General features: G+C 40.5%; 2 protein-coding genes and 1 long non-coding RNA gene across 6 annotated transcripts in view; 2 read left to right on the top strand and 1 right to left on the bottom strand.

Moving 5' to 3' along the window:
- N4BP2 (NEDD4 binding protein 2) overlaps window positions 1-11,432 on the top strand; it is a 45,232-nt gene extending 33,800 nt beyond the window's left edge. For all 3 annotated transcript variants that reach the window (XM_070757071.1, XM_070757069.1, XM_070757070.1), the window contains 4 exons: window positions 652-840; window positions 2,832-3,000; window positions 4,144-4,267; window positions 7,209-11,432. In XM_070757071.1, the coding sequence (XP_070613172.1) occupies window positions 652-840; window positions 2,832-3,000; window positions 4,144-4,267; window positions 7,209-7,254 (528 nt within the window). In that variant the 3' untranslated portion in view covers window positions 7,255-11,432. The remainder of the gene's footprint in view (window positions 1-651; window positions 841-2,831; window positions 3,001-4,143; window positions 4,268-7,208) is intronic.
- LOC139170200 (uncharacterized) overlaps window positions 2,579-25,836 on the bottom strand; it is a 62,602-nt gene continuing 39,344 nt past the window's right edge. Inside the window, exon 2 of the long non-coding RNA XR_011559577.1 lies at window positions 2,579-2,981. This is a non-coding gene — a long non-coding RNA (uncharacterized lncRNA). The remainder of the gene's footprint in view (window positions 2,982-25,836) is intronic.
- RHOH (ras homolog family member H) overlaps window positions 18,843-25,836 on the top strand; it is a 29,215-nt gene continuing 22,221 nt past the window's right edge. Inside the window, exon 1 of one of the 2 annotated variants that reach the window (XM_070757074.1) lies at window positions 18,843-19,125. The gene's annotated coding sequence lies outside the window, so the exon portion shown is untranslated. The remainder of the gene's footprint in view (window positions 19,126-25,836) is intronic. The other variant, XM_070757075.1, reaches the window with a different exon arrangement.

Below are 25,836 nucleotides of genomic sequence, written 5' to 3'. Positions count from 1 at the left end.
TTGTTTAGGTTAAATCGTTTGGATCATGAAACATCTGCAAGAAAACTACCAAGCTCAGAGAGCATCAAAGACCCCGCAGTTCCACTCTGAGCTACAGATAGATTGGATCCTGCAACATTACCCTGGGACGCGTATACTTCAGGGTGTCCAGCAAACCTGGAAAACAGGGAAATCAGGGAATTATCAGGGAAATCAGCAGTTTGGGAAATATCAGAAAATTCATGAAAAAACCCGGAATAAATCAGGGAAAAAAACAAACTGTATTTAAATGTTTAAAAATCGGGAAAATCATGTTAAAAAACCCGAACCCCGCTGCCAGGCAGAGTCAAGCAAAAATGAGCATAACTGTGGCAACAACTTGCTTCCTCAGCTACTGATATTTCTCCACGGCTTAGCCGTTTGGTATGACGTCATCTACGACCATGCCTTAACTAGATCGCAAGTGTCAGGGAAATATCAGGGAATTTCAAAATGCTTTTCCCTGGACACCCTGATACTTGTCTTCATTCGTACAAATATATTTGTAGAAATATATTCTTCTATTGGCACTTAAACAAAGCTCACCTGGCTATTTCTTGCTTGCCCTTGAGCTAAGCCAGTGAGCTTTAGCCTTGAATTGTGTCCAATAAGTACCTCCCTTTCCAATCCCAGGCTAAGAAGACGAGAGAACTGGAAGACATTATGAGTGAGAAGGGGTTCCAAGACACTCAATATCCAGGCTACGAGGACTTCAGGGCCGAGGCGTTCCTTCACCAGCAGCAAAGGCAAGAATGTCTAAGGAAAGCCGGAGAAGCGTATCGCATGGGGATGAAGCCAGTGGCGGCATTTTATGTGCAACAGGTAAACTTTTGTTTTAAACAGTGACGAAGCAGCACGACGACCCCCATTCCGGAAAGCCACAAACTGCACAGGAACAAGAGGAAGCAGGTTGTGGTTTTCTCAGATGATATAATTCTGCGGCTCTCAAGAATTGTTGTGAAATGTGGATTGTCTTCCTCCCTTCACCTCCACGATTTCCTGGAGGGTGAAACGAATACAGGCAGTCCTCTACATACAACCACAGCTCAGCCCAGCGTTTCTGTTGCTAAGCGAGACATCGCTTAAGTGGGTTGCACCCCGTTGGATGACTCTTCATCCCACGGCTGTTAAGCGAATCCCTGCAGTTGTTAAGTTAGAAACCCGGTTAAGTGAATCTTGACTTTGCTGGTCAGGAGGTTGCAAAAGGAGACGGCATGATCCCAGGACACTGCAACCATCATAAGCAATGTTGCCTGGCGGGACCCAGGGGAAGAGCCTTCTCTGTGGCGGCCCCGGCCCTCTGGAACCAACTCCCCCCAGAGATTAGAACTGCCCCCACCTTCCTTGCCTTTCGTAAACAACTTTAAAACCCACCTCTTCTGCCAGGCATGGGGGAATTGAGATCCTCTTTCCTCCTAGGCCTTTACAATTCTATGCATGGTATGTCTGTATGTATGTTTGGTTTTTATATTAATGGATTTTTAATCATTTCTAATACCAAATTACTATTGTACACTGTTTTATTGTCGCTGTTAGCTGCCCCGAGTCTCCGGAGAGGGGCGGCATACAAATCCAATGAATGAATGAATGAATGAATGAATGAATGAATGAATGAATGAATGAATGTGAGTCACTTGCCAAGCACCCAAATTTGGATCACGTGACCATGGGGATGCAGCAGCAACGGTTGCAAGTGCGAAAAACACTCAGTCACTAAAGGAATGCTTGTAAGTCGGTGGCTACCTGTATCCTGACTGGCTTAAGAAATCTGGCGAGAAAAATCACAACATAGTTCACTTAACCAATTTTTTACTTTGCAACTGGAATTTAGGGCTCAATTGTGGCCTATAAGTTGAGAACTAACCATATTCGGGATCAGTTGCTTTTTGTAGTCAATCACAGATATTGTATTTTTGGGACTGTAAGACACACCTAAATTTTGAGGAGGAAAACATTTTTGGCCTCCGTGTGGCCTATTTTGGGGCCTTTTCCAACCATTTACAAGTCTTTTTTCTGCCCAGTTTGAGGCTTTTTTTGGAGGGTGGCATTTTTCAGCCCCTTTTCTAGGCTTTCTCCGGCCCACTTTTGAGGCTTTTTTAGTCCAATTTTTTCAGGCTTTTTTTGGCCCATATTTGAGGGCGGGGGGGGGGGGGGGAGACAGCTCCAAAACAGCCTCAAAAACATGACCCAAAAAGCCACACAAATGACAGGCTGAAAAAAGCCTCAAAAATGACCCGGAAAAAGCCCAAAAAACGGGCCAAAAAGACCCTCGAAAATAGGCCAGAAAAAAACTCAAAAACGGGCTGAAAAAAGACTCATAAATGGGTAGGAAAAAAGGTGGAAACAGCCCAAAAATGGTCCACATGGAGGCCAAAAACGTTTTTCAAAATTTAGGTGCTTCTTATAGTCCGAAAAAGGCCAAAAAAAGACCTGATAATGAGGCATGTGGAGGGCAAAAAATGTCCGACAGGTGGGTGGGGCTTCGGCAATATCTAGAAGACACACAGACACTTTAACCCCCTTTTGGGAGATAAAAAAGTGCATCTTATAGTCCAAAAAATAGGGAACCCTGTAATGTTTTTAATTTCCTCCATTTTTCATTCATTCTTCCCTCTTCCTGTTCCTGCTTCATAGCTATGTTCAGTTGAACTGGAGCTACCCGAAACAGCTGTAACTGACCAGTGCGGTCAAATGACTCAGCTCACTATTGTGAGACGCTAAGAAAGGGTTCAGCTCTTTGCTTGTGGTGGAACAGTGCTCCCCGTAGCTGGGATGGCACTTAAACATTGCTGTTGTGTGTCTTTTGACTCAAGGGTCAGCTTCATGAGCAGAAGATGAAAGAAGCCAACCAAGATGCGGCTGAGCAAATATTTCAGAAAGTCAATGCTGAAAAGCTGCCCATCAACCTTTTGGACCTTCATGGTCTTCACGTTGATGAAGCTTTGGGCCACCTCTCTAGAGTCCTGCAGGAGAAAACCAAAGGTAAGAGTGGTTCTGTCCCCGCCAAGTATGTAACACAACACCCAGTTTGTATGCAGTTATTTACAGTGGTACCTCATCATACGAACTTAATTGGTTCCAGGAGGAGGTTCGTAAGGTGAAAAGTTCGTAAGATGAAAGAATGTTTCCCATAGGAATCAATGTAAAAGCAAATAATGCGTGCAAATCCTTCAGGAAAATCCCAAACTTTAGAAGGGAGGTGAACAGAGGGCAGGGAGGAGCAGCTAAAGGGGGCGGGTGGAAGAAGCAAGGCTAGGCTAAAGGGTGAGTGGGAAGGAAGAAAGGCAAGGGGGGCGCCTCTCCCTTTTCTTTCTTCAAAAGACACCGTTTCAGTTCCTTTGCAAGCATGTTGTTCTCTGCAAAATCTTTCCTCCCCCAAGCTGCCCCTCCCTTTTCTTTCTTCAAAAGACACCCTTTCAGTTCCTTTGCAAGCACGTTGTTCTCTGCAAAATCTTTCCTCCCCCAAACTGCCCCTCCCTTTTCTTTCTTAAAAAGACACCCTTTCAGTTCCTTTGCAAGCACGTTGTTCTCTGCAAAATCTTTCCTCCCCCAAACTGCCCCTCCCTTTTCTTTCTTAAAAAGACACCGTTTCAGTTCCTTTGCAAGCACGTTGTTCTCTGCAAAATCTTTCCTCCCCCAAACTGCCCCTCCCTTTTCTTTCTTCAAAAGACACCCTTTCAGTGCCTTTGCAAGCACGTTGTTCTCTGCAAAATCTTTCCTACTCCAAGCAGCCCCTCCCTTTTCTTTCTTCAAAAAAGGGGGGGGAAAGAAATCCCTTCATCCCAGCAGCAGCTGCTTGGGTTCGTAAGGTGAAAATAGTTCGGAATAAGAGGCAAAAAAATCTTAAACACCGGGTTCGTATCTTGAAAAGTTCGTTAGAAGGGGTGTTCGTAAGATGAGGTACCACTGTACTTCAATAATACTACTAATAAAACGCTAGCGCACACACACACCTTTTTGGCACATGAACCAAAAAAGGTTCGCCATCACTGGTTTAGGGTCTCCTGCTTGGGCAAGGTGGGGGGTGGACTAGATGACCTACAAGGTCCTTTCCAACTCTGTAAATATGTAAGTTTAAAATGCCAAATCTCTGAAGAGAGAACGTTTATCCTTCTTGCGAAACAGAGTACAGCCTGGCAGGCGGTATACCGTATCTCTACGTGATCACCGGAAGGGGAAACCATAGCCAGGGAGGAGTTGCTCGGATCAAGCCAGCAGTTACGAAATACCTCACCAGCCACAAATTCAGGTGAGTTTTCAACATCTGGTAACCTAATAGTTTCACATTTTAACCGCTTCAGGACTGGTGCTCTTTGTTTTCTAGAAAGGCTAAATTGATAGTCTAGTTGTGATTCCCTGCAGATAATTCTTGACTTAAGACCCCAACTGGGACCCCAAGAAGCATTTCTCGTTGCTAAGTGAGACAGCTGTTCAGTGAGTTTTTGCCCCATTTCACAGCAACTTTCCTTGCCGCGGCTGTTAAGTGAATCACTGCAGTTGTTAAGTTAGTAACGCAGTTATTAAATGAACCCGGCTTCCCCATTGACTTTGCTTGTCAGAAGGTCGCACAAGAGGCATCACGTGACCCTCGGATAGGACCTGTTCGTTTAGTGACCGTTTCAACTTACAACATCGCTGAAAAAGGAACCGGTGACCCTTTGTTTGCACTTAACAACAGTGACAGCATCCCCTATCAGAGCTGCATTTGCGGAAACTAGCCAGCCCAACCAGCTAACCAACCCAACCAGCCAGCCACAGACCAGTAGAAATGGAGTTGAAGTCTTCAATGAAATAGAGCAGCAGTAGGAAGTCTTGGAAAAATATATTTACTTCTTATTTACACTACTACTGTATACTATCTATACTATACATACATCACACTAATATCTCACTACAACTATCTCAGTTACAATAACTCACAGGAACCAACAAATCAATACAGCAATACAGCAGCTTCAGAGCACACTTCTCACAAACAGCAACAGAGCACAGCAAACAGAACAGAGAGCTCTTGCATAGTTAAATACTATTTACATAATTACTAGGTTGCTGCACACTCAACTTCCTCAGAACAACTCAACATTCTCAACATAGGCCTACCTTCTGCATTAAGATATTATCTCAAGATTTTTAATTCCTGACATCCCCCATGGTCACGTGATCCAAATTCAGATGCTTGGCAACTAACTTCTATTTATGACGGATCCAGCGTCCCAGGAGGGAATCACATGATCCCCTTTTGCGACCTTCTGACGAGCCCAAGTCAGTGGCGGAAGCTACATTCACTTAACAACCATGTTACTAATTTAACAACGGCGGAGATTCACTTAACAGCCGCGGCAAGAAAAATCAGACAATGAGGCAAAAAACCCCAATGTCTCACTTAGCAACATAAATGTTGGGCTCAGTTATGGTTGTAAGTCGAGGACTGCCTGTATCAATCTTTGGATATTACTGTTCTTCTATGCACAGCCCTCGGAGCAAAACCCCCGACTCAAAAATCCTTTATTTTATGAATAAATCAAACCCTTTTTGCTATAAGCACACATAATAAAAGCAGGTTTTAAAAGACTCAGAGAAGGGAGGATTTTTTTGGGGGGAGATAAATGTCAACAAGGTCCAGGAAAAACACCAAACTCTACCTAATTAGCATTCCAATAAATAACAAAGTCCATTTATCATTTAAGCATATGTTTTACACTCACTAGATTCCTGGCAACAAGCATCCAGCAGAGAATGAGTGTTGTTGAGGCAGAAATCATGGTTTTAAAGCTTCGTTCAAGCCCACCCCCAGTTTCACATCTCTTCCATTGAACAACACCCAATTTCCCAAGATCCTTTGCCTTTATACTGCCTGGAAGTGACAAAACACACCAAAGAGGCTAAGTCATTACACTAATACCTTTTACTAGGCAACTCTTCTCACCTTCTAAGCAATCTTCTATAGTGAGGGTCTATTCACTGACTTTCCACTCTAATGTCTTCCTCATCCTCTGACTAGGACCACTCCTCCATTGTCATATCAGCCCCCTCTAGTGGTTCCTCAGGCTCACTCAGGTCATTGACTTTTCCCCTTGCTCTCACACTCTGCTTCATCTGTCAGGGTATCCAGAGGGGCCTGGCTCATCCTCCTCAGAATCTGACATGACCTGAGGTGGACAAGGAGCACTCACAACAACTGTCAAGTGGGTTTTTTTGGCAGCCTTTTCACAATCTGGTGTCTTTCTCTACACAAGAGTTGTTGCACCTAGGATACTTTTTAAAACACCAACTATATCCATGATCGCACAAAATAAAACCAGCAACCCCGTTCGCTGGTGCCTGTCAGTCATCGGAGAGCCGGTCGCAAAAGGAGCGCGAGGCTCCACCCACCCGCCCGGATGCTGCCATTTGGATTCTTCTACCTTCTGCCCCAGGGATGAGCTGCTACTTACAAGGTCCTCTGCTCCATCTCGGTAGGAAATTCCTGGATGCGCTTGCAACTGCACGACCCTGATGCGGGCAAGTGCACCCCTGCATAAGATTTGGCTTCTGCGCATGCGCAGCAACCAAAATCTCATGGGGATGATTGTGTGAAGAGAGATTTTGGCGATTTTTGCCGAGTTTTTGCTTCTGCGCGCAGAAGCAAAAACTCGGCAAAAACTCGGCAAAAATCGCCAAAATCTCACTCTTGCCCTCTACGGAGAGGGGCGGCATACAAATCTAATAAATCTAAATCCTCACATAGGATTTTTCTTACTGCGCATGCGCAGAAGCCAAATCTCAGCAAAGGGTGCGTGAGCGAATTTGGCAACAGCCTCGGAGAGTGCACCGGTAGCGCTAAAGACGAGCAGCCCTTCACTGCTCTGTGCGTGCACATAATGCTTTGCGCATGTGCAAAGTATAAAAGAAATCCAAATGGTGTCCGAGGAAATGGGTTGAGCCTCACGCTCCCTTCACGGCCGGCTCTCCGACGATCGACAGGCCCGAGCGAACCGGGAGCATTTCACCTCTGTCGCAACGCAAATAATGAAAGTTTAATCCAAAGATTATATTTCTGCCTACATGGCTTCCCCCTCGTGGAGACGTTGTTTTGTTATAACATCGTTAATTGAAACGGAAGGAATAAATAGCCTTGTTCCTTCTATTCGCTCCTGTTTGAATTTGTGATTCAGAACAGTGTTTAAATTAAATCTCTCCTTTTTCGGCAGGTTCACAGAAATAAAGTCAGGCTGTTTTAAGATCTTGTTGGATTAAAAAAAAAAAAGAAGCCATCAAGAGGATCGGGGACAAAGCTGAGGTTACCAAAGCGGAAACAACTTCACGTTTTAATGGGATAAATGTGTGACTTGTCAAAAACGAGGTTTCAGTGGAAAGGGCTTAACCGTTCAGCAAGTATTTGCGTCAATGTGTTTTTCTCTACCAAATCTTTGTGTGTGCGTGTTTTAATGAGAAGTATTTTTTAAGCTTTCTGCTTGTCAAGAAGTACACCTTCAGAACAAAAAAATACATTTTTCAAAGGGAAGCAGAGGTTTCAGTCGGAAACACTCTGTCCTTTTCAGACTATTAACAAATATCCATAAACACCTGGAATATGGTGCTTTAAAAAAATTTTTTAAAGGTCTCTATTCCATTTTAAAGCAATTCTTGAAATTATGGCTGAGCTTAATCAGATATTTCGAAGGACTCTATGATGTTTCGGGTTTTAAGAGCTAATGATCATTAGCCTCCCGTGTGTTTTTCACAAGAAACCTGGGCTCACTTCTGAAAGGGAAGGGGCGGACATAGGTTGCATTTATATTCAGGGCAACAAACAAAATGTTGTAGCTTGGATCTCAGCTTTTTAGATCTTTTTTTCTCCTCCTGTTTCTCTCTCTAATGCATTGACAGGCTGCCCAATGGGACAGTAAAAATGAGGTGAGAAAGAACAGGCAGGGCCTATTCACTTAGAGGTTTGGCCTTGACTGCTTATTTTGGGTAAGTATGGCGCTTGCTGGGCCCTGTTATTGCAAGAATAATTCACAACTTGGGGAGTTTTCGATGCTCCCACAGAACTCAGTACGAGCGCACCCTGAGCCTGTCAATATTCAGATCTGCCATGAAGTGCAATAAGCCGTGAACAACGAATACAAGAAGTGTATATTCAGGTATGTCTTTGCATTGTGGCTTCTAGAGATGGAAGCAAAACTCCAGCCTCAACACTTCTGGAAAAGAATATAACTTCTCTGTCCTAACACCAGCATCCGTTTTATGACTGCGTATAAAAAGATGACCACTTCTGAGCACATCCTCGTGTCATTAAGTAGAACACAAATAGAAGACTCCTATGGCAGCTATTCCAATTATTCTGCATCGATTCGTGTCCCCCCTCTCCCCTCGTCATTTTGCCATGAATTTGTCAAACCTAGTATCTATCTAGGAAGCCAAAGCATTGTAGTGCATCCAGGCAGGTCTTGGTGTGCTATCTTTGTGACCTGGCTTTTAAAATCTTTCCTTAAGACATAATGTAATTGTTCATTTGGTATGCTGTTGTTGTTGTTTTTAAAAAGATGAGATAGCTGAAGGGAATACGTGATCGTTCACGGCGTTTTAAAAAAACACATTTCTGAAGTCAGGATACATAGGGGGATTCCCCCGAGGTGAATTTCTGCCATGGTATTCAGTTCCTCTCTACCGAACCAACAAATGGAAATGTTTTAAGATCATTTATTACTTTCTTGAGAAATACTGAATGTACAGTTTTATGTTTCTCAAATAGAGCCGCATATTTTTTTCCCCAAATACTTCTCTCCTTTTGGTAAGCTTTTCCCTTTAAAAAATAATAATTCAGATTTCATGCAAGGCCACATTGGGGGATTCAGACGTTTTACAAATCCTTTAAAACGGCATCTCAGTAAAATCTGGAACTAAGAACAAGAAGGGAAAAAATTGCAAGCATGCCCAGTAAAAGCGACTGCAATCAGTGTTATCCCATCCAATTAATAGTTGAAATAGATGATTTTAAAACTGTCCTAATCTTTCGGATAACATGACTATGCATCTGGGTTTGACCATCGTTCGTGCAAGGATTGTAGGACAAAGTACTTTGTATATAATATAATCAAGGGCATTTTGTCATTAAATTGTGTGTTTTTTTTCTCCCTCACTTGCTCTGATAGAAGTTGCAAGGCACGTAGATGTAAACTCTGTCAGGGTGGAATTTCTCTCCGATCCCATCCTGCCTTGTCTTAATCCACAGTGGGAAGCTAGAAAGCCCTCCTACTTTTCCACGTAGGCTTCACAAGTAGCCGTGGCAGGCAAGGCTCATGCCTATTGTCCTTGGCAAGGATGGAAGAAAGAAAGGGGAAGGAAGTGTATGAGCAACCATTCCTCCTGGGACTTTCTTTTCCTGGTGGAGACATGCTGAACATAATGTTCTTCAGGTGGTCCTCCAAAGTGACCTGAGTCCTTGTTGAGACATTTTTGGCATTGAAGGATGAATCATCTTTCATAGTGATGATTTAACTCCAGATGCTTTTAGGGAAGGTGGACTCTTTAATCGGATTAAGAACAGTCTTGGAGGAATGAGACCTTCAACCAGATCCAATGGTCATCAATAAGGCTCCCCATTTGTCCCCATGATTTAACCTCTCATTCCACAGGAACCGGGAGGTGATTTCTTCTTTCCACAATCCAAGAGCATTTAACAAATTCTAAACTCATCCATTTTTTCCTTAGTTGTAGTTTGCTTGCTTCTACTCCTATAGTTTGGGACAAGGTCCTATCCTCCTAAGGCTAAATTTTTAAAAAGATTTTTTTAACTTTTCCTGTCCCGAGGGAATAGCAGAGGACAATGTCTCTGCCCACTCTCAATCAAAAGAAAACTCCCAATTGCCTTTTGTTTTATGAATATATGGAATTACTGGTGGGGGAGGGGGGGAGAACAAGAGACAAATAATTTTACAGATCAACTATTTTCTAGGTTTGAAAAGCAGAATAACTGGCTGTAGTCAGAGTATATTAAGTGTGTGTGTGGGGGAGATATCTTATTCAGGTAATTTATTGCTCCAGCTCTGCCCTCATTCATTCAGAAATTCACCCACATTCTTCGTTATGCATGTGTTCAACAAAACAAATATTTAGATATCCACTTCATTAATGCAATTGTTGAAACAATGCCTCTAATCAGGACGTACACGTTTTTAATGAAAAACCACATTTGTAGTCTGAATAACATTGCTTGCATAATCACAACATGCCCAAAAGTAACATTTGTAATAGAAAACTAAAAATGGGGGAAATCCTATCTTTTAATACTGTATGGCAGAATTTTTCCCCCTGAAGATTGAGGGAATCTAAATCCCTCAATCTTATAATGACCCTTCATGGAAACCCCTTCAATAGGAGCTAACCAGGGTGTTTTATATTGTTAAAGTAGTTTGCAAAAAAATTAGAAGATGATTACACAAATAAAACTGGGATTTAAAAACCTAACAGAAATGAATGCTACAGTTATTGAAATCTGCAAAGATATTAAGGGAAGTCTACTCTTAAATAGGTTGCCAACGTTTCCATAATTATATTATTACTTTACTGGGCTTCAGTGAAAGCAGCATTAAATTTTATTAAAATTAAGACTTTTCTTAATCTTAAATTGAGGGGGAAATAACATTTCCAGTACTCATTTTTTTATCATCAAATTTATTTAGATTAGCGTCCAAAAACTTTAATGAGATAGGGACATTGGGGGCACTGTTATTGGGGGGAAACGTTTCTCAGGGTAGCAGTTTCTATGAGAAGTGCCTAAGGAAAATAAAGCCTTCCCAGTCCTTTCCCCCCCCTAATAGATACAATTGTGAATAAATATTATTAGCATGAAATGTGTGCTGTTAAATTTCACAGATGTTTGTTAATTGCCTTTATTGAGAAGAATTTACATTAACATATTAAATAAAAACTATAATGTGAAACGAAATATAAATATCAGTTTACACCCTACAGATTTTCCCATGGATTGATATGAATAAGTGACCACATACATAGCTTCAATAATACTAGCAATCACAGCAAGTATTGATATGACTGCCAGTTATTGGAAACACAGACATATGTGATTACTTACTAATATTTATTCATGTGGACCTAAATTGCAATTGAATGTTCAAAATGATGAAAATATTACCGATCCTCTCAAGAGAAGAATAATGTTGGATTCTCAAGAACTGAACAAGAAATAATTTTGCATTAATGGTGCAAAAGGTGCATTAATGAAACATCTAGTATTGTAGTACTCACTGTCATATTATATGGTATATATATATATATATGTATGTATGAATTCTTCTTGTTTTTGTTAAGCGTACAAATCTTATCTAACTCCTTGTTTTTATTTTTTTTATATTGCTTGGTTGTTAGCACATGGATTTTTAAAAAATAAAGAATAATAAATACCTTAATCAAGAAATCAGAGGTCATTTATTTAAACATTCTTCATCTCGAGTTGCTGGGAGTTATATGGGGCAGAAAAAAAGGTGTGTACCAAGAAAAGTTTATGAGAAGCAGCTGTGGATTGTTGGATTTGCTTAGTGGGCAATTCTGCAGCTAGAAGTTCTCTGGAGCAGAAGAAACATTTCGCGGAAAAGTTAGCAGGGAAAGAATGGTCTCAAATGTGCAACTTTCTTATAAGGTTGATACTGTGGCCACTAATGCTCTCTACATGGGGCTACCTCTGAAGAGCGTTCGGAGACTGCAATTGATCCAAAATGCAGCCGTGCGAGCTGTCATGGACCTTCTCAGATACAGGTATGCCCATGTTTCGCCATCACTCCGCAAGTTGCATTGGTTGCCAACTAGTCTCCAAACGCAGTTCAAAGTGTTGGTGTTCACCTTTAAAGCCCTACATGGCTTAGGACCTGATTACCCACGGAAATGTCTCGTGTATCCCATCGACCTCCAGGTCCCGTCAGCCAAACAATGCTGACTGGCGGGCCCTAGGAGAAGGGCTTTCTCTGAGGCTGCCCCTGCCCTCTGGAATCAACTCTGCCCGGAGATCCATACCATTCCCACTTTCCCGGCCTTCCGGAACAACTTAAAAACACATCTATGCCGGCAGGCGTGGGACTGCTAAACTTGGTTACTTTGTGCCATCCCCTATTATTGTTGGAGATATGACAGAGTTGTATGAGGTGGGTTGTCTGTGATACGTTTTAAGTCAAGGGATTTTATAGTGATGTTTTATAGTGTTGTTTTACTTAATTTCGATTTCTTCCATTGTTATCTATTAATATGTTGTAAGCCGCCCTGAGTCTCAGGAGTAGGGTGGCCTAGAAATTGAATTAATTAATTAATGAAACAATCTTCCCTACACAACTTTCATGGGCAACCAAGACTAGGCCAATTGTGACCACTATGTATTACATCACAACTAGTTCATCTAGTTTCCCATGAACTAGTTCCCATCTAGTTCATGGGAAAATATTTGTACGATATTTCAATGTTTTGTTTTGGTAAAAAAAACCAAAAACCTCTATAGTCTAAATGTCATAGATTTAAGGTTCTGCTTAGCCAGCATCATTAACTAATCCACCTTCACCTTATAACCTGTATGGCAGATTCACACATCACCCTGAATATATTTTTTTTTTTTAATTACACCACGTTAAGACTTAATCCACTACACAAATTTTCCTTAGGATGACATCTATGGTAAAACCACCAGATATAAAAGCCCAGCTGAAATATCGGAGCCAATGAAATGAAATTGAATGCCCAAAGATACACCATCAATGGCATTGTTACAACAAACTCGCCTTCCAATATGTGATGCAAGTCCTAAGTTGTGGCCTTTGTGTAATGCAGTTGTCATGGGTATCCTTCCTGCATCCGTGCTTCTAGGGAGAGTCATCAATTGAAAATACAGTATGTGTAACCCATACACTATGAACTGTGGGGTCCTTGTTGCTCTGAGATAGGTTTTTTTCTTGCAACTAGGGAATATCATCAATGCTAGAAGGGAGGAGGAGGAAGAGAGTGACGATTGTGTGGTCCTTCGTGGTCTCAGACACTGGTATTGGGTTTTTTTGTAGACATTTCATGACCCAACTAGATAACACCATCAGTACTAGAAGGGAACGAGGTTGCTCTTAGCACTGATGATGTTATCAAGGTAGGTCATGAAATGTCTGCAAAAAACACCCAACCCAGCTCGGAGAGCACTAAAGATCCCACAAGGGGCTGGAATTACCAAACTTCAGGCATTCTTAGATCAAGCTGATTTTCTGAATCCATTCAACCTTCCTAGAAAATCAGCATTAGGCATTATGCAGGAGGATTTTTGCAGTGATAGCAGAACATATCTTACAGTTCTCTTAGGATGTCTCACCTGCACTGTAAGATATGTTCTGCTATCTATCACTGCAAAAATCCTCCTGCAAACTCCGATAATCCCCATAGAGATTGAAACCCTAAGAAACAATGTACGATAATATAATAATCTGAGAACAAACCAATAATCTCATAGCACCACCTTCTGGTAATGGCGACCTAAACATGTACAGAATTATTATGAAATCTTTCATAATTCTTCTGTACATGTTTAGGTCGCCATTACCAGAAGGTGGTGCTAGGAGATTATTGGTTTGTCCTCCGATTATTATATTATCGTACATTGTTTCTTAGGGTTTCAATGAAATCCTCATTTTGTTTAATCTCTATAGGGATTATCGGAGTTTGCAGATTGGCACCATAAATAATCCATGGGTGGGTGGGTGGTTTGTTCCCTAGAGGAAGGGCACTCTACGTGTTCTGCTTTCTTTCAGTCTCATCACTTGGAGACCTTGTCGTTAGAGACACAAACACAGCCTGGGTATTTTTGAGCATCCTGTAAATAGATTAGAGAAGGCAGAGTGGATATTGCATAAGCTTTGTGATTCATGCTCCCATATATTCCAGTTGGTAATAAGCATTCAGTTTACTCATGCTTCATTCATCGCTGTCTTTAGATTTCTTGGTAAGCTAGTGTTGACAACATTTCAGGAACTTCAGCCAAGCCAAAGAACTTAAGGTATTGCCGATTGTGTAATATGCTTCTTGCATTGTGTCTTCCAATCCCTTTTTAAAATCAGTTCAAGTGAACTGCCAAGCATTAAATTAACTTGGGGCAAAGTTCAGAATTATTATTATTATTATGTCAGTACAACATAGCAAACGAGATCACTATGCTGGATTTCGTATTTCATCACCAGTCGAGCGCTTCCCAAGCACCTAGGACTGCGTGATGTAGCGGCGAATTATGTTTGCCGATCCCAGTAAAGCGGCCTTTTGCAATTGACAGATGGAGATTTTGTCAATTCCGATGGTTTTCAAATGTCCGCTGAGCTCCTTTGGCATTGCGCCCAGCGTACCAAGTACTACTGAGACCACTTTCACTGGCTTATGCCAGAGCTGTTGCAGCTCGATTTTTAGATCTTCATATTTCACTAATTTCTCTAGCTGCTTCTCAATTCTGCTGTCTCCAGGGATTGCGATGTCGATGATCCATACTTTCTTTTTCTCTACAATCAAGATGTCTGGTGTGTTATGCTTCAGAATTTGGTCAGTCTGAAGTTGGAAGTCCCACAGTAGTTTTGCTTGCTCATTTTCGACTTTTTTGGGCTTATGATCCCACCAGTTCTTTGCCACTGGTAGATGGTAGTTCTGGCACAAGTTGAAGTGGATCATCTGTGCCACAGCATCGTGTCTATGCTTGTGCGATCTTTTTGCAGCAGCTAAGTATGTGATTGATTGTTTCATCTGTTTCTTTACAGAGTCTGCACATTGGATTATTATTATTAATTTATTATTATTTATTATTATTATTATTTATTATTATTATTATTATTATTAATTATTATTAATTAGAGAAGATGCAGACATAAACATGTAGCACAAATCTAATAATTTGTTGATCAGTGGAACAGCTTTCCTCCAGAAGTTGTGAATGCCCCAACACTGGAAGTTTTTAAGCAGATGTTGGATAACCATCGGTGTGACGTAGTGTAGAGTTTCCTGCCTAAGCAGGGGGTTGGACTAGAAGACCTCCAAGGTCTCTTCCAACTCTGTTGCTGTTGTTGTTGTTGTTGTTATTATTATTATTATTATTATTATTATTATTATTATTTAGAGTAGATGCAGACATAAATATGTAGCACAAATCTAATAATTTAAAAAACAACTATAAAAACTCTAATGCAGTACACAATCATACAGTCCAATCACACCATGCATTACATTTATTGGTCAGAGGGGCAAAGTCTAATTGCCCCAGGTCTGGTGACATAGATGGGTCTTGAGGCTCTTGCAGAAGGCGAGGAGGGTGGGGGCAGTATGAATCTCTGGGGGAGCTGATTCCAGTGACGTCCAGCAACCTTGGCAACTTAAAGACCTGTGGACTTCAACTCTTAGAATTCCCCAGCCAGCATGTCCACAGGTCATAAAGTTGTCAAAAGATGGACATCTTAAAATTACACCTTCCCCTATATATATTGAACCTTTGAATCATTTTTAGAGGCCTTTCTTTACATGTCGTCACTAAACAAAGTTAAGTAGGTGGCCACAAATGAGAATCCTTTTGTACTTTTGTGGATTTGTCAAGAGAATTCCATTTAAAGGGACATTTTGGTGCTTATCTCTTTACCTGGGCAGGTGATTTTTAAATGTTAAATGTCTAAAGAATGTAGGAACTCTCTCTCTCTCTGAGTGTGTGTGTGTGTGTGTGTGTGTGTGCACAATTTTAATATAATATGCTATCGCTAAGTTTTTTTAAAAAGTTTCCTTTATGTGCTTACAATCTGGAGATAGTTATAGTATTGATTATTTGTATTAGAACTATAAAACATAAAATATAACAAGGCATTGCTTTTTATTGCAGTTCAAGATAATATATTGTAAAATTATATTGTCTTGTCTTTGATAACACTGAGAAATTCAGTTCAAGACCATAGCCTGCCCAAGTTATTGCTGGTACACTTTTAGACCTCGACAAAGAAAATATAAATAAACAAGCTATGCAAAACTCTTGTATTTACATGGAAAGTACTACAGCTGCTTTAGACAGATACATTATTGTGGCTTTAGAAGTCAATATTTTTTTATCCCCATGATCATTGCTTCACCAATGCTGTATTTTATTACACTCGTGGTTAGTTATTTGCCTACAATTTACACAGTTCTTACCAATATAGCAAAAAGTCAAAGAAATCTGACATTCTCCCACAACTTTGTCACATCTTATGTGCTGCATATAGAGAAGTTTGCATCTTTCCACTAAACACAGAATATTACAGTTTACAGTTACTTACAGTTTCTTACTCATGCGTACAGCTGTGTTTCACCCATATAACTGGTGGGAATTAAGTACATTCATCTAGCCATGTAAATACCTAACATTCCGCTTTTTACAGCAATAAGATTAGAAGCTACAGGCGCCTATCTGGGTTGTTTTTAACGAAGAGATTGTTTTGATGCTCTGTGAACTTGGCTGTTTTCTTGCGGACATTTCATGACCCAACTAAGGAACATTAACAGTGCTGGATGTATGTATGTATGTATGTATGTATGTATGTATGTATCTATGTATGTATGTATGTATGTATGTATTTATTTATTTATTTATTTATTTAATTTATTGGATTTGTATGCCGCCCCTCTCCGGAGACTCGGGGCGGCTAACAGCAATAATAAAAACAGCATATAATAATAATCCAATACTAAAAACAGTTAAAAGCCCATTATTATAAAAAACAAACATATACTGTATACAGACATACCATGCATAAAATTGTAAAGGCCTAGGGGGAAAGAATATCTCAGTTCCCCCATGCCTGGCGGCAGAGGTGGGTTTTAAGCAGCTTACGAAAGGCAAGGAGGGTGGGGGCAATTCTAATCTCTGGGGGGAGTTGGTTCCAGAGGGCCGGGGCCGCCACAGAGAAGGCTCTTCCCCTGGGTCCCGCCAAGCGACATTGTTTAGTTGACGGGACCCGGAGAAGACCCACTCTGTGGGACCTAATTGGTCACTGGGATTCGTGCAGCAGAAGGCGGTCCCTGAGATAATCTGGGACTGCCTTCTGAACTATGTAGTAGTGATGATGTTACCTGCTTGGGTCATGAACAGTAGTGGGTTTTGAATTAGTTTCCTACTGGTTCGTTTGTGCACACAATACTTCTACGTATGTGCAAAAGCATCCTGGGCAGGTGGGCAAAACCTCCTCCTGCTGCTGCTACCAGTTCTAAGAACTGGTCCAAAGAAGAAACCCACCACTTGTCATTAAGTGTCTGCAAAAAAACAACTGAGCTCGAAGCCAAAGCCATTTTAGTTGGAGTCTTTGGCCTGCCACACTTTATATTATTTTCACATGCATTCTTCATTGTGGGAAATTGGGAGGGGGAATTGCACATGAGCCTCGGTGGTGCATTGGTTAGAGTGCAGTACTGCAAGCTACTTCTGCTGATCACCGTCTGCCAGCAGTTTGGCAGCACGGATCTCAGTAGGCTCCAGGTTGACTGAGCCTTCCATCCTTCCAAAGTGGGTCAAATGAGGACCCAGATTGTTGGGGCAATAGGCTGATTCTCTGTAAATCACTTAGAGAGGGCTGTAAAGCACTGTGAAGCAGTATATAAGTCTAAATGCTATTGCTGAATGTTATTGTGATGAGGCCTTTTTGTATGTACCCATAACCAATTCTTTCTAGATAGTGAAGGTCATGTTTTGTCTTCGCACTCCTGCACCTGTATGGAAAGAGATGGGTGGAAACTGCCAAGTCGGCAGCTGTAGATTGGTCAACGTGATGGACTTGGGAGGAGTGGGGACAAGGGCTTGAACTTTCAACTGGGTGGAGAAAACCCAGGACCTCAGATTTGGGTTTCACCTACATGTGCCAACATGGCTCTGTTAATAAATTGGAATTTTGAGGAAGACTTTGCCTAGACTTTGGCAAACATCTCATTGAGTGTCCTTTCCACCCAACTCTCCTATGTCTGATTTGTCACTCACTGCTTGTGTATACCTGGAGATCATTGGAGACAAATTCCTTGTACTATGTCTAATTGCACTTGACCAGTAAAAATTTTTATTTTCATCAACTGAGTGGCAGTTAGAATCAAAATGAAGACATTAGTATTACTAATGGAAAAATACCTGGAGAAAAATAATTGGAACTTTGTCACTATATATGTTGACAGCAGCAAGATTATTATATGGACAAAAATGGAAGGATACTTCGAGGCCTATGACAAATGGACAAATGATTGTAGAAGTTGATAGACTTGGCTGAAGCAGCAAATTTGACTACTCTGATTAAAGAAAAGAACTATGAAGAATCAAGAACCAAGCTTCGCGCTTGAAGTGGAGAAGAATGAAACTCTGACTTTGGGTTTTATCAAGTAAACTGACTTGATAAACTGGCTTGATCATATTATTATAGAAAAGCAAAAAATTGTGATTTGATGTTATTTGACAGCAACAGAGACGATCGGATGTCAATGCTTCTTTTTCTTATCCTTCCTCACTCCTCTTCCTTCCTCTTCATCTATCTCCTCTATCTCCTATTAGCTTTTTTGTTTTGTATCTTGTTTTTATTTTATAACTCAATTAAAAATGCTAAACCGCGGAACCAAAAGGTATAAATGAAAGGGATCCGTTGGTGGTTGTTCCTCAACTCGTCTGAAATCCGGCCCTTTCATTCCGCCTCGTGACAGGCTAAGGGGTGTGGGAAGAGTGTGGGCAGCCACGCATTTGTGTTGATCTTCCTGAGCCTGTGCATAAACCCACCACAGGGAAACCCACAGGGGCAGAGCTGGAACGCCCCAGGAAACTGACTCAAGCTGACGCCTTTTTTTTTTCTTTTTCATTTTGGTCTTCTTGCATCAGCTATATTGCTGCTGTTGCTGCTGCTTGCTGCTTTGACCACAGACAGAGTGGAAGCGTCTGAACTCCAGGGGGGCTTTTTGGAAACCAGCTCCCTTGGCTGGAGTTTCTTTGCTCTTGGAGGTTAAAGACTGTCACCCACAAGATTTAGGAAGGTGGGACATTGTGTTTTTTTCCTTGATTGCCTTCTCATCAAAACAGACTGCTACCAATATTTGCAAGGAATCGTGTTCAGCAGCCTTGATCTGGTAAGTTATTTCCTTTTCTTTCTTTCTTTCTTTCTTTCTTTTTCTTTCTTTCTCTTTCTTTCTTTTTCCTTTTCCTCCCTTTCTTTCCTCTTTCTTTTTTCTTTGTTTCTTTTTTCTTCCCTTCCTTCCTTCCTTTCTTTTTTCCTTCCCTTCCCTTTTTTTCTTTCTCTTTCCTTTCCTTTTTTCCATTTTCTTTCTTTCTCTTTCTTTACTTCCCTTCTTTCCTTCTTTCTTTTTCTTTTCTTCTCCTTCTTCCCCTTCCCCATTCTTTTTCTTTTTTCTTTCTTTCTTTTTCCTTTTCTTACCTCCCCCTTCCTTCCTTTCCTTTCCCATGTTGACTGTATGACTGTAACTTGTTGCGTATATCCTAAGATTTTTATTAATATTGCTTCTTCATTGCTTATTTGACCCCTATGACAATCATTAAGTGTTGCACCACATGATTCTTGACAAATGTATATTTTATTTTATGTACGCTGAGAGCATATGCACCAAGACAAATTCCTTGTGTGTCCAATCACACTTGGCCAATAAAATTCTATTCTATTCTATTCTATTTTTTCTTTCTTTCTTTACTTCCCTTCTCTTTCTCTCTCTCTCTCTTTCTTTCTTTCTCTCTCTTTCTTTTCTTTCTTTCGTATTGGGTTAGTTAATGACAAGCTTGTGCACCTGCGGAAATCAATGAGGCACGAAAGAAAAAAGATGTGTTTCAACGTTGTTTTTCTTACAATCCATTGTAATTACTTCTCAGCAGAGAAACCACCCAACCGTTAGTTCAGGGCCCTTAAGCTCATAAGACAGAAATATCGTTTGGCAAGGGATGTTTTTTTTAGTTCAATAGACCATATTTCCATGTGGAGAAGAGCCTGAGGACAAAAATCATAGAATCACAAAATGTGTAAGGTAGAGAAAGTTCTACCTTAACCCAATTAAATCCCAAGACTGGGTCAACTATCTTGACACAGGAAATGTGTTCCCCCTATCCACAGGAAAACCGTGTTATTTTGTGTTAAAACACCTACACAAACAGTAGATTGGTTTATTCATAGGAAAATAAGATTTCGAGGGGAAAAAACCCGCTATGAAGGCAGGAAGAGAGGTGATCATATAGATTGCCAGTAGCAGTGCCATATCTAGGCTAAGAAATCTGGACAAACACTAGATAACAGTTAAGAGAAACGGACATTTCTATTTCTTTGCTGCCGCCACATCATCATCATCATCATAATAATAATAATAATAATAATAATAATAACAACAACAACAACAAAACAATTACTACTACTACTACTACTACTAATAATAATAATAATAATAATAATAATAATAAAAAATATCACACAGTCCTAGGTGCTTGGGAAGCACCCAACTGGTGATGAAATACGAAATCCGGCATAGTGATCTCATTTGCTGTGTTGTACTGACATAATAATAATAATAATAATCGTAATAATAATAATAATAATAATAATAATAAAAAAAAAAAACATCACACAGTCCTAGGTGCTTGGGAAGCACCCAACTGGTGATGAAATACGAAATCCAGCATAGTGATCTCATTTGCTGTGTTGTACTGACATAATGATGATGATGATGATGATGATGTGCAGACATTGGTAAAAATGGTCCAGAAGCTTCGACAACTTCCTAACAGATGTTTAAGCAGGACTGGTGGAAATGAACCCATGATGTAGTTTACATTACTTTTAAGCCTTTTTCCAGGTATTTCCAGATGAAATGGGATTTGCTAGGATTTCTATCCAGGTAGATACCCAATTTGGGGACAGTGATTTTGGAATCGCTGGTGGTAGACAGACGCACATGAAAACAAAGGTAGAAAGTAGGAAAGGGCTGTTAAATCAGAACAGAGAGAGATTATGATCCCGCTATATAGAATGCTGGTGAGACCACATTTGGAATACTGTACTGTGTTCAGTTCTGGAGACCTCACCTACAAAAAGATACTGACAAAATTGAACGGGTCCAAAGACGGGCTACTAGAATGGTGGAAGGTCTTAAGCATAAAACGTATCAGGAAAGACTTAATGAACTCAATCTGTATAGTCTGGAGGACAGAAGGAAAAGGGGGGACATGATCGAAACATTTAAATATGTTAAAGGGTTAAATAAGGTCCAGGAGGGAAGTGTTTTTAATAGGAAAGTGAACACAAGAACAAAGGGGCACAATCTGAAGTTAGTTGGGGGAAAGATCAAAAGCAACGTGAGAAAATATTATTTTACTGAAAAGTAGTAGATGCTTGGAACAAACTTCCAGCAGACGTGGTTGGTCAATCCACAGGAACTGAATTTAAACATGCCTGGGATAAATATAGATCCATCCTAAGATAAAATACAGGAAATAGTACAAGGGCAGACTAGATGGACCATGAGGTCTTTTTCTGCCGTCAATCATCTATGTTTCTATGTTTCTTATACATCTTAGTTCTCCAATCAAATTACAAATAAGTGCCCCCCTCTTTAATAGCCCAGCTGATCATGTTTAACTCTGGTTGTATAATATACCCTTTTGCCAATAAACCTTTTAATAAATATAACCTGAGTGATTTTACTTACAATTAAAAAAACACATTAAAAGACAAATAATTCAAAGTCTGGCAGGGAAAAATAAAATAGACACATTCTGGAGTATTTGGACTGAACTATAAGTTCAACAGGATGTTGCCACAATACAGAAAGTAGTATAAGGGCAGAATAGATGGATCATGATGGATCTTTTTCGGCCATCAGTCTTCTATGTTTCTATAACAGATGTAATTATAAACATGTTTATGAATACATGAAATGGATACGAATAAAAGGGAATATTAGGACAGGGATGGTAGGCATGGTGATGCGCTTATGCACGCCCCTTACTGACTTCTTTGGAATGGGGTGAGGTTGACAGTAGACAGTCTCAGATTAAAGTTGTGAGGGTTTGGGGGAAAAACCACAGTGTCAGGTAGTGCATTCCAGGCACTGACCACTTTGTCGCTGAAGTCGAATTTCCTGCAATCTAGCAAAAAATTTAGCAAATGTAGCAGATCTCTATCTCTCTGCAATCTGGTAGTTAGGATCAGAAGACAATTATTCAGCCTCTTTACAAAGAGCCTAAGACAGCAGTGTTTGGACAATTCTTCTGACAACACCGCAATGGAACCTAGCGGAAAACCCTAACCAAATTAGCATCAAACTCAGGCTGAATGTGAAACCACACTCTGAAACCAAATTCAGGGACTGGTTGGTTGTTTAACGTTATTCAAGGCCGCTGAGGACCAGATGAAAGAGTTTCCCCCAAGCCTCTTAGATCCTTCCTTTATTTATTTATATATTTATTTATTTATTTATTTATTTATTTTTTATTTTTTATTGATTGATTGATTGATTGATTGATTGATTGGATTTGTATGCCGCCCCTCTCCGGAGACTCGGGGCGGCTAACAGCAACAATAAAAGTGTACAATAGTAATCTAATACTAAAAACGATTAAAAACCCATTAATATAAAAACCAAACATACATACATACTTACCATGCATAGAATTGTAAAGGCCTAGGGCGAAAGAGGATCTCAATTCCCCCATGCCTGACGGCAGAGGTGGGTTTTAAGTAGCTTACGAAAGTCAAGGAGGGTGGGGGCAATTCTAATCTCTTGGGGGAGTTGGTTCCAGAGGGCCAGGGCCGCCACAGAGAAGGCTCTTCCCCTGGGTCCCGCCAAGCGACATTGTTTAGTTGACGGGACCTGGAGAAGATCCACTCTGTGGGACCTAACTGGTCGCTGGGATTCGTGCAGCAGAAGGCGGTCCCTGAGATAATCTGGTCCGGTGCCATGAAGGACTTTATAGGTCATAATCAACACTTTGAATTGTGACCGGAAACTGATCGGCAACCAATGCAGACTGTGGAGTAATTTGGGAAAGCCCATGATTGCTCTCGCAGCTGCATTCTGCACGATCTGAAGTTTCCGAACATCAAATAATAATAATGCTTTATCAAAGCATCTCTGCAACAACGTTGGCTGGATGTAGGTTACATCCTGGAGGAGGGGGAAATTAAAACCAGCTTTATACATTGCTGACCTCACATTTGAGTGACAGCAGGAGTTCCAGATCTGAGTGATGAAAAAAATCCAGACAATCACTAGAGACCAGCAAAAGATTTTCTATAGATCTCAGTTGCTACCCTAGTTATCAGCTGGGTTGTTGTTGTGTTTTGTTTTGTTTTTTGCAGCCAAATTCTGGTCCTCCTTAGTCGTTGTAACTTACAACACATGACCATTGTAGCATCCCCACGGTCAAGCGATCAAAATGTGGACCTTTGGCAACTGGCTACTTAAAAGACGGTTGAAGTGACCCGCAACTTTCTGAAAAAGCAAAGTCAATGGCGAAACGAGATTCACTTGATAACCGTGTGGCTAATTTAAACAGCTGAAATGGTTCGCTTATTTATTTATTCATTATTCATTAATTGGATTTATACGTATTGATAGTATACAGTAGTAGTGTAAAGATATTGACAAAATTGAACGGGTCCAAAGACGGGCTACAAGAATGATGGAAGGTCTTAAGCATAAAACGTATCTGGAAAGACTTCATGAACTCAATCTGTATAGTCTGGAGGACAGAAGGAAAGGGGGGGGACATGATCGAAAAATTTAAATATGTTAAAGGGTTAAATAAGGTTCAGGAGGGAAGTGTTTTTAATAGGAAAGTGAACACAAGAACAAGGGGACACAATCTGAAGTTAGTTGGGGGAAAGATCAAAAGCAACATGAGGAAATATTATTTCACTGAAAGAGTAGTAGATCCTTGGAACAAACTTCCAGCAGACGTGGTTGGTAAATCCACAGTAACTGAATTTAAACATGCCTGGGATAAACATATATCCATCCTAAGATAAAACACAGGAAATAGTATAAGGGCAGACTAGATGGACCATGAGGTCTTTTTCTGCCGTCAGTCTTCTATGTTTCTATGTTTCTAAATAAGAAGTAGATATATTTTTCCAAGACTTCCTACTGCTGCTGTGTTTCATTGAAGACTTCAACTCAATATCTATTGTTCTGTGGCTGGCTGGTTGGGTTGGTTAGCTGCTTGGGCTGGTTTGCTGCTTGGGCTGGCTAGTTTCTGCAAATGCAGCTCTGATAGGGGATGCTGTCACCGTTGTTGAGTGCAAACAAAAGGTCACCGGTCCTTTTTTCAGCAATGTTGTAAGTTGAAACGGTCACTAAACAAACAGGTCCCACCCGAGGGTCACAACATACATTTTTTGGCTCGGTTACGGTCGTACGTTGAGGATCAGCTGGACTTTCTATAGGGGACTTCTGATTCAGGAACTACAAGGCGGAGAATCTGGTGTCCAAATTGTTGTGACCGTTTCCAGAGAGTCCACCTCTCTGGTGGCATCTGTTTTTTGGAATGTTGGATTGGGGCTCCATGGTCTTCCCTGAGTGAATGGTAAGGAGAGACACACAATTTAATTAGTGCCCCCTCCCATCCATTTTAATGTATGCTTTATATTAACCCGTTGGGCCTTTCGGTTATTGTTTTGAAGGGTGACCCTGGATGGCTCCATATATTTTACGCAAAGGGATATATAAATAATGTTAATGAATTAATAATGCATGAACTCCCAAAGGTGTTTTTTCTAGAGATAATTGGACTTTCTTGTTTTGCTTTGAAGACCTTTCACTTCTCATCCAAGGAGCTTCTTCAACTCTGACTGGATGGTGGGGAATAGAAGGATTTATACTCCTTGCAGAAAAGCTGGCCATTTCCATCCTTTTAGATAATTGTTGAGGTCACTTGGAGATTTATCCGTTTCCTCGGGGTCATCTAGTAGTACAAATGGGTGTGGAGCCTTCTTGGAATTGTTGAAAGATGGCTCCAAACCCATTTGCACTACTCAGATGACCTTGATGACAGAGATAAAACTCCAAGTGGCCTCAACAACTCTCTGAATGAATGCAAATAACTAGCTGTCTGCGAGGACAATAAACCTTTCCATTGGTTAAAAAAAAAGAAATTACTTAAAAATTATACATCAAGAAAAATGTCCAACTAAAACAACGTGTAAAACCAGTAAACAACGACATGAATCATAATACCAAATTGAAACGATAAAATGTAAACATCGATCGACACAAATTTTGAACTACAAAGAAACTGAATGAATAAATTTATAAATCGCTGATCAATGATGGCACTAGCAACTCCGTCAAATACATATGGATAAAACTTCAGGAAAATCTATACCACCTATATGCTTAAACCACAGGCCGCAAAACATAGAAGCCCCAGCTCTAACGCTGGCCCCCCACACTCTTCTTACTACTCTTTTTTTGCTCTATTTTTCTATCCTTCCTTCTTTTGTATTTCTTTCCCTTCTTTCTAAATCCCTTTCCCTTTCTTTCCCTCTCCTTCCCCAATCACGCGTGCTATATAAGTAAACTATAATTGCTAGAATGTACATTATATATATTCCCTTTATTTTTCTGTACCGTTTTTAATGTATATAACCAATAAACAAATTTTTCCAAAAAAAATAGAACAATATAAAAATGCAAATACAGTAGTACCTCTAAAAAAAAAACCTTTCCATTCCCCACCTTCAGTCAGAGCTGAAGCTTCTTGGATGAGAAGCAAAACATCTTCAAAGAAAAAACAGAAAATCCAGGGTTTTTTTGAAAATGCACCTTTGGGACAATCATGACCTG

This window comes from Erythrolamprus reginae, chromosome 7 (genome assembly GCF_031021105.1).
Source record: "Erythrolamprus reginae isolate rEryReg1 chromosome 7, rEryReg1.hap1, whole genome shotgun sequence".
Classification (NCBI taxonomy): domain Eukaryota; kingdom Metazoa; phylum Chordata; class Lepidosauria; order Squamata; family Dipsadidae; genus Erythrolamprus; species Erythrolamprus reginae.
Note: the sequence above shows the minus strand (reverse complement) of the source record. Positions and strands in the feature narration are given on the sequence as shown.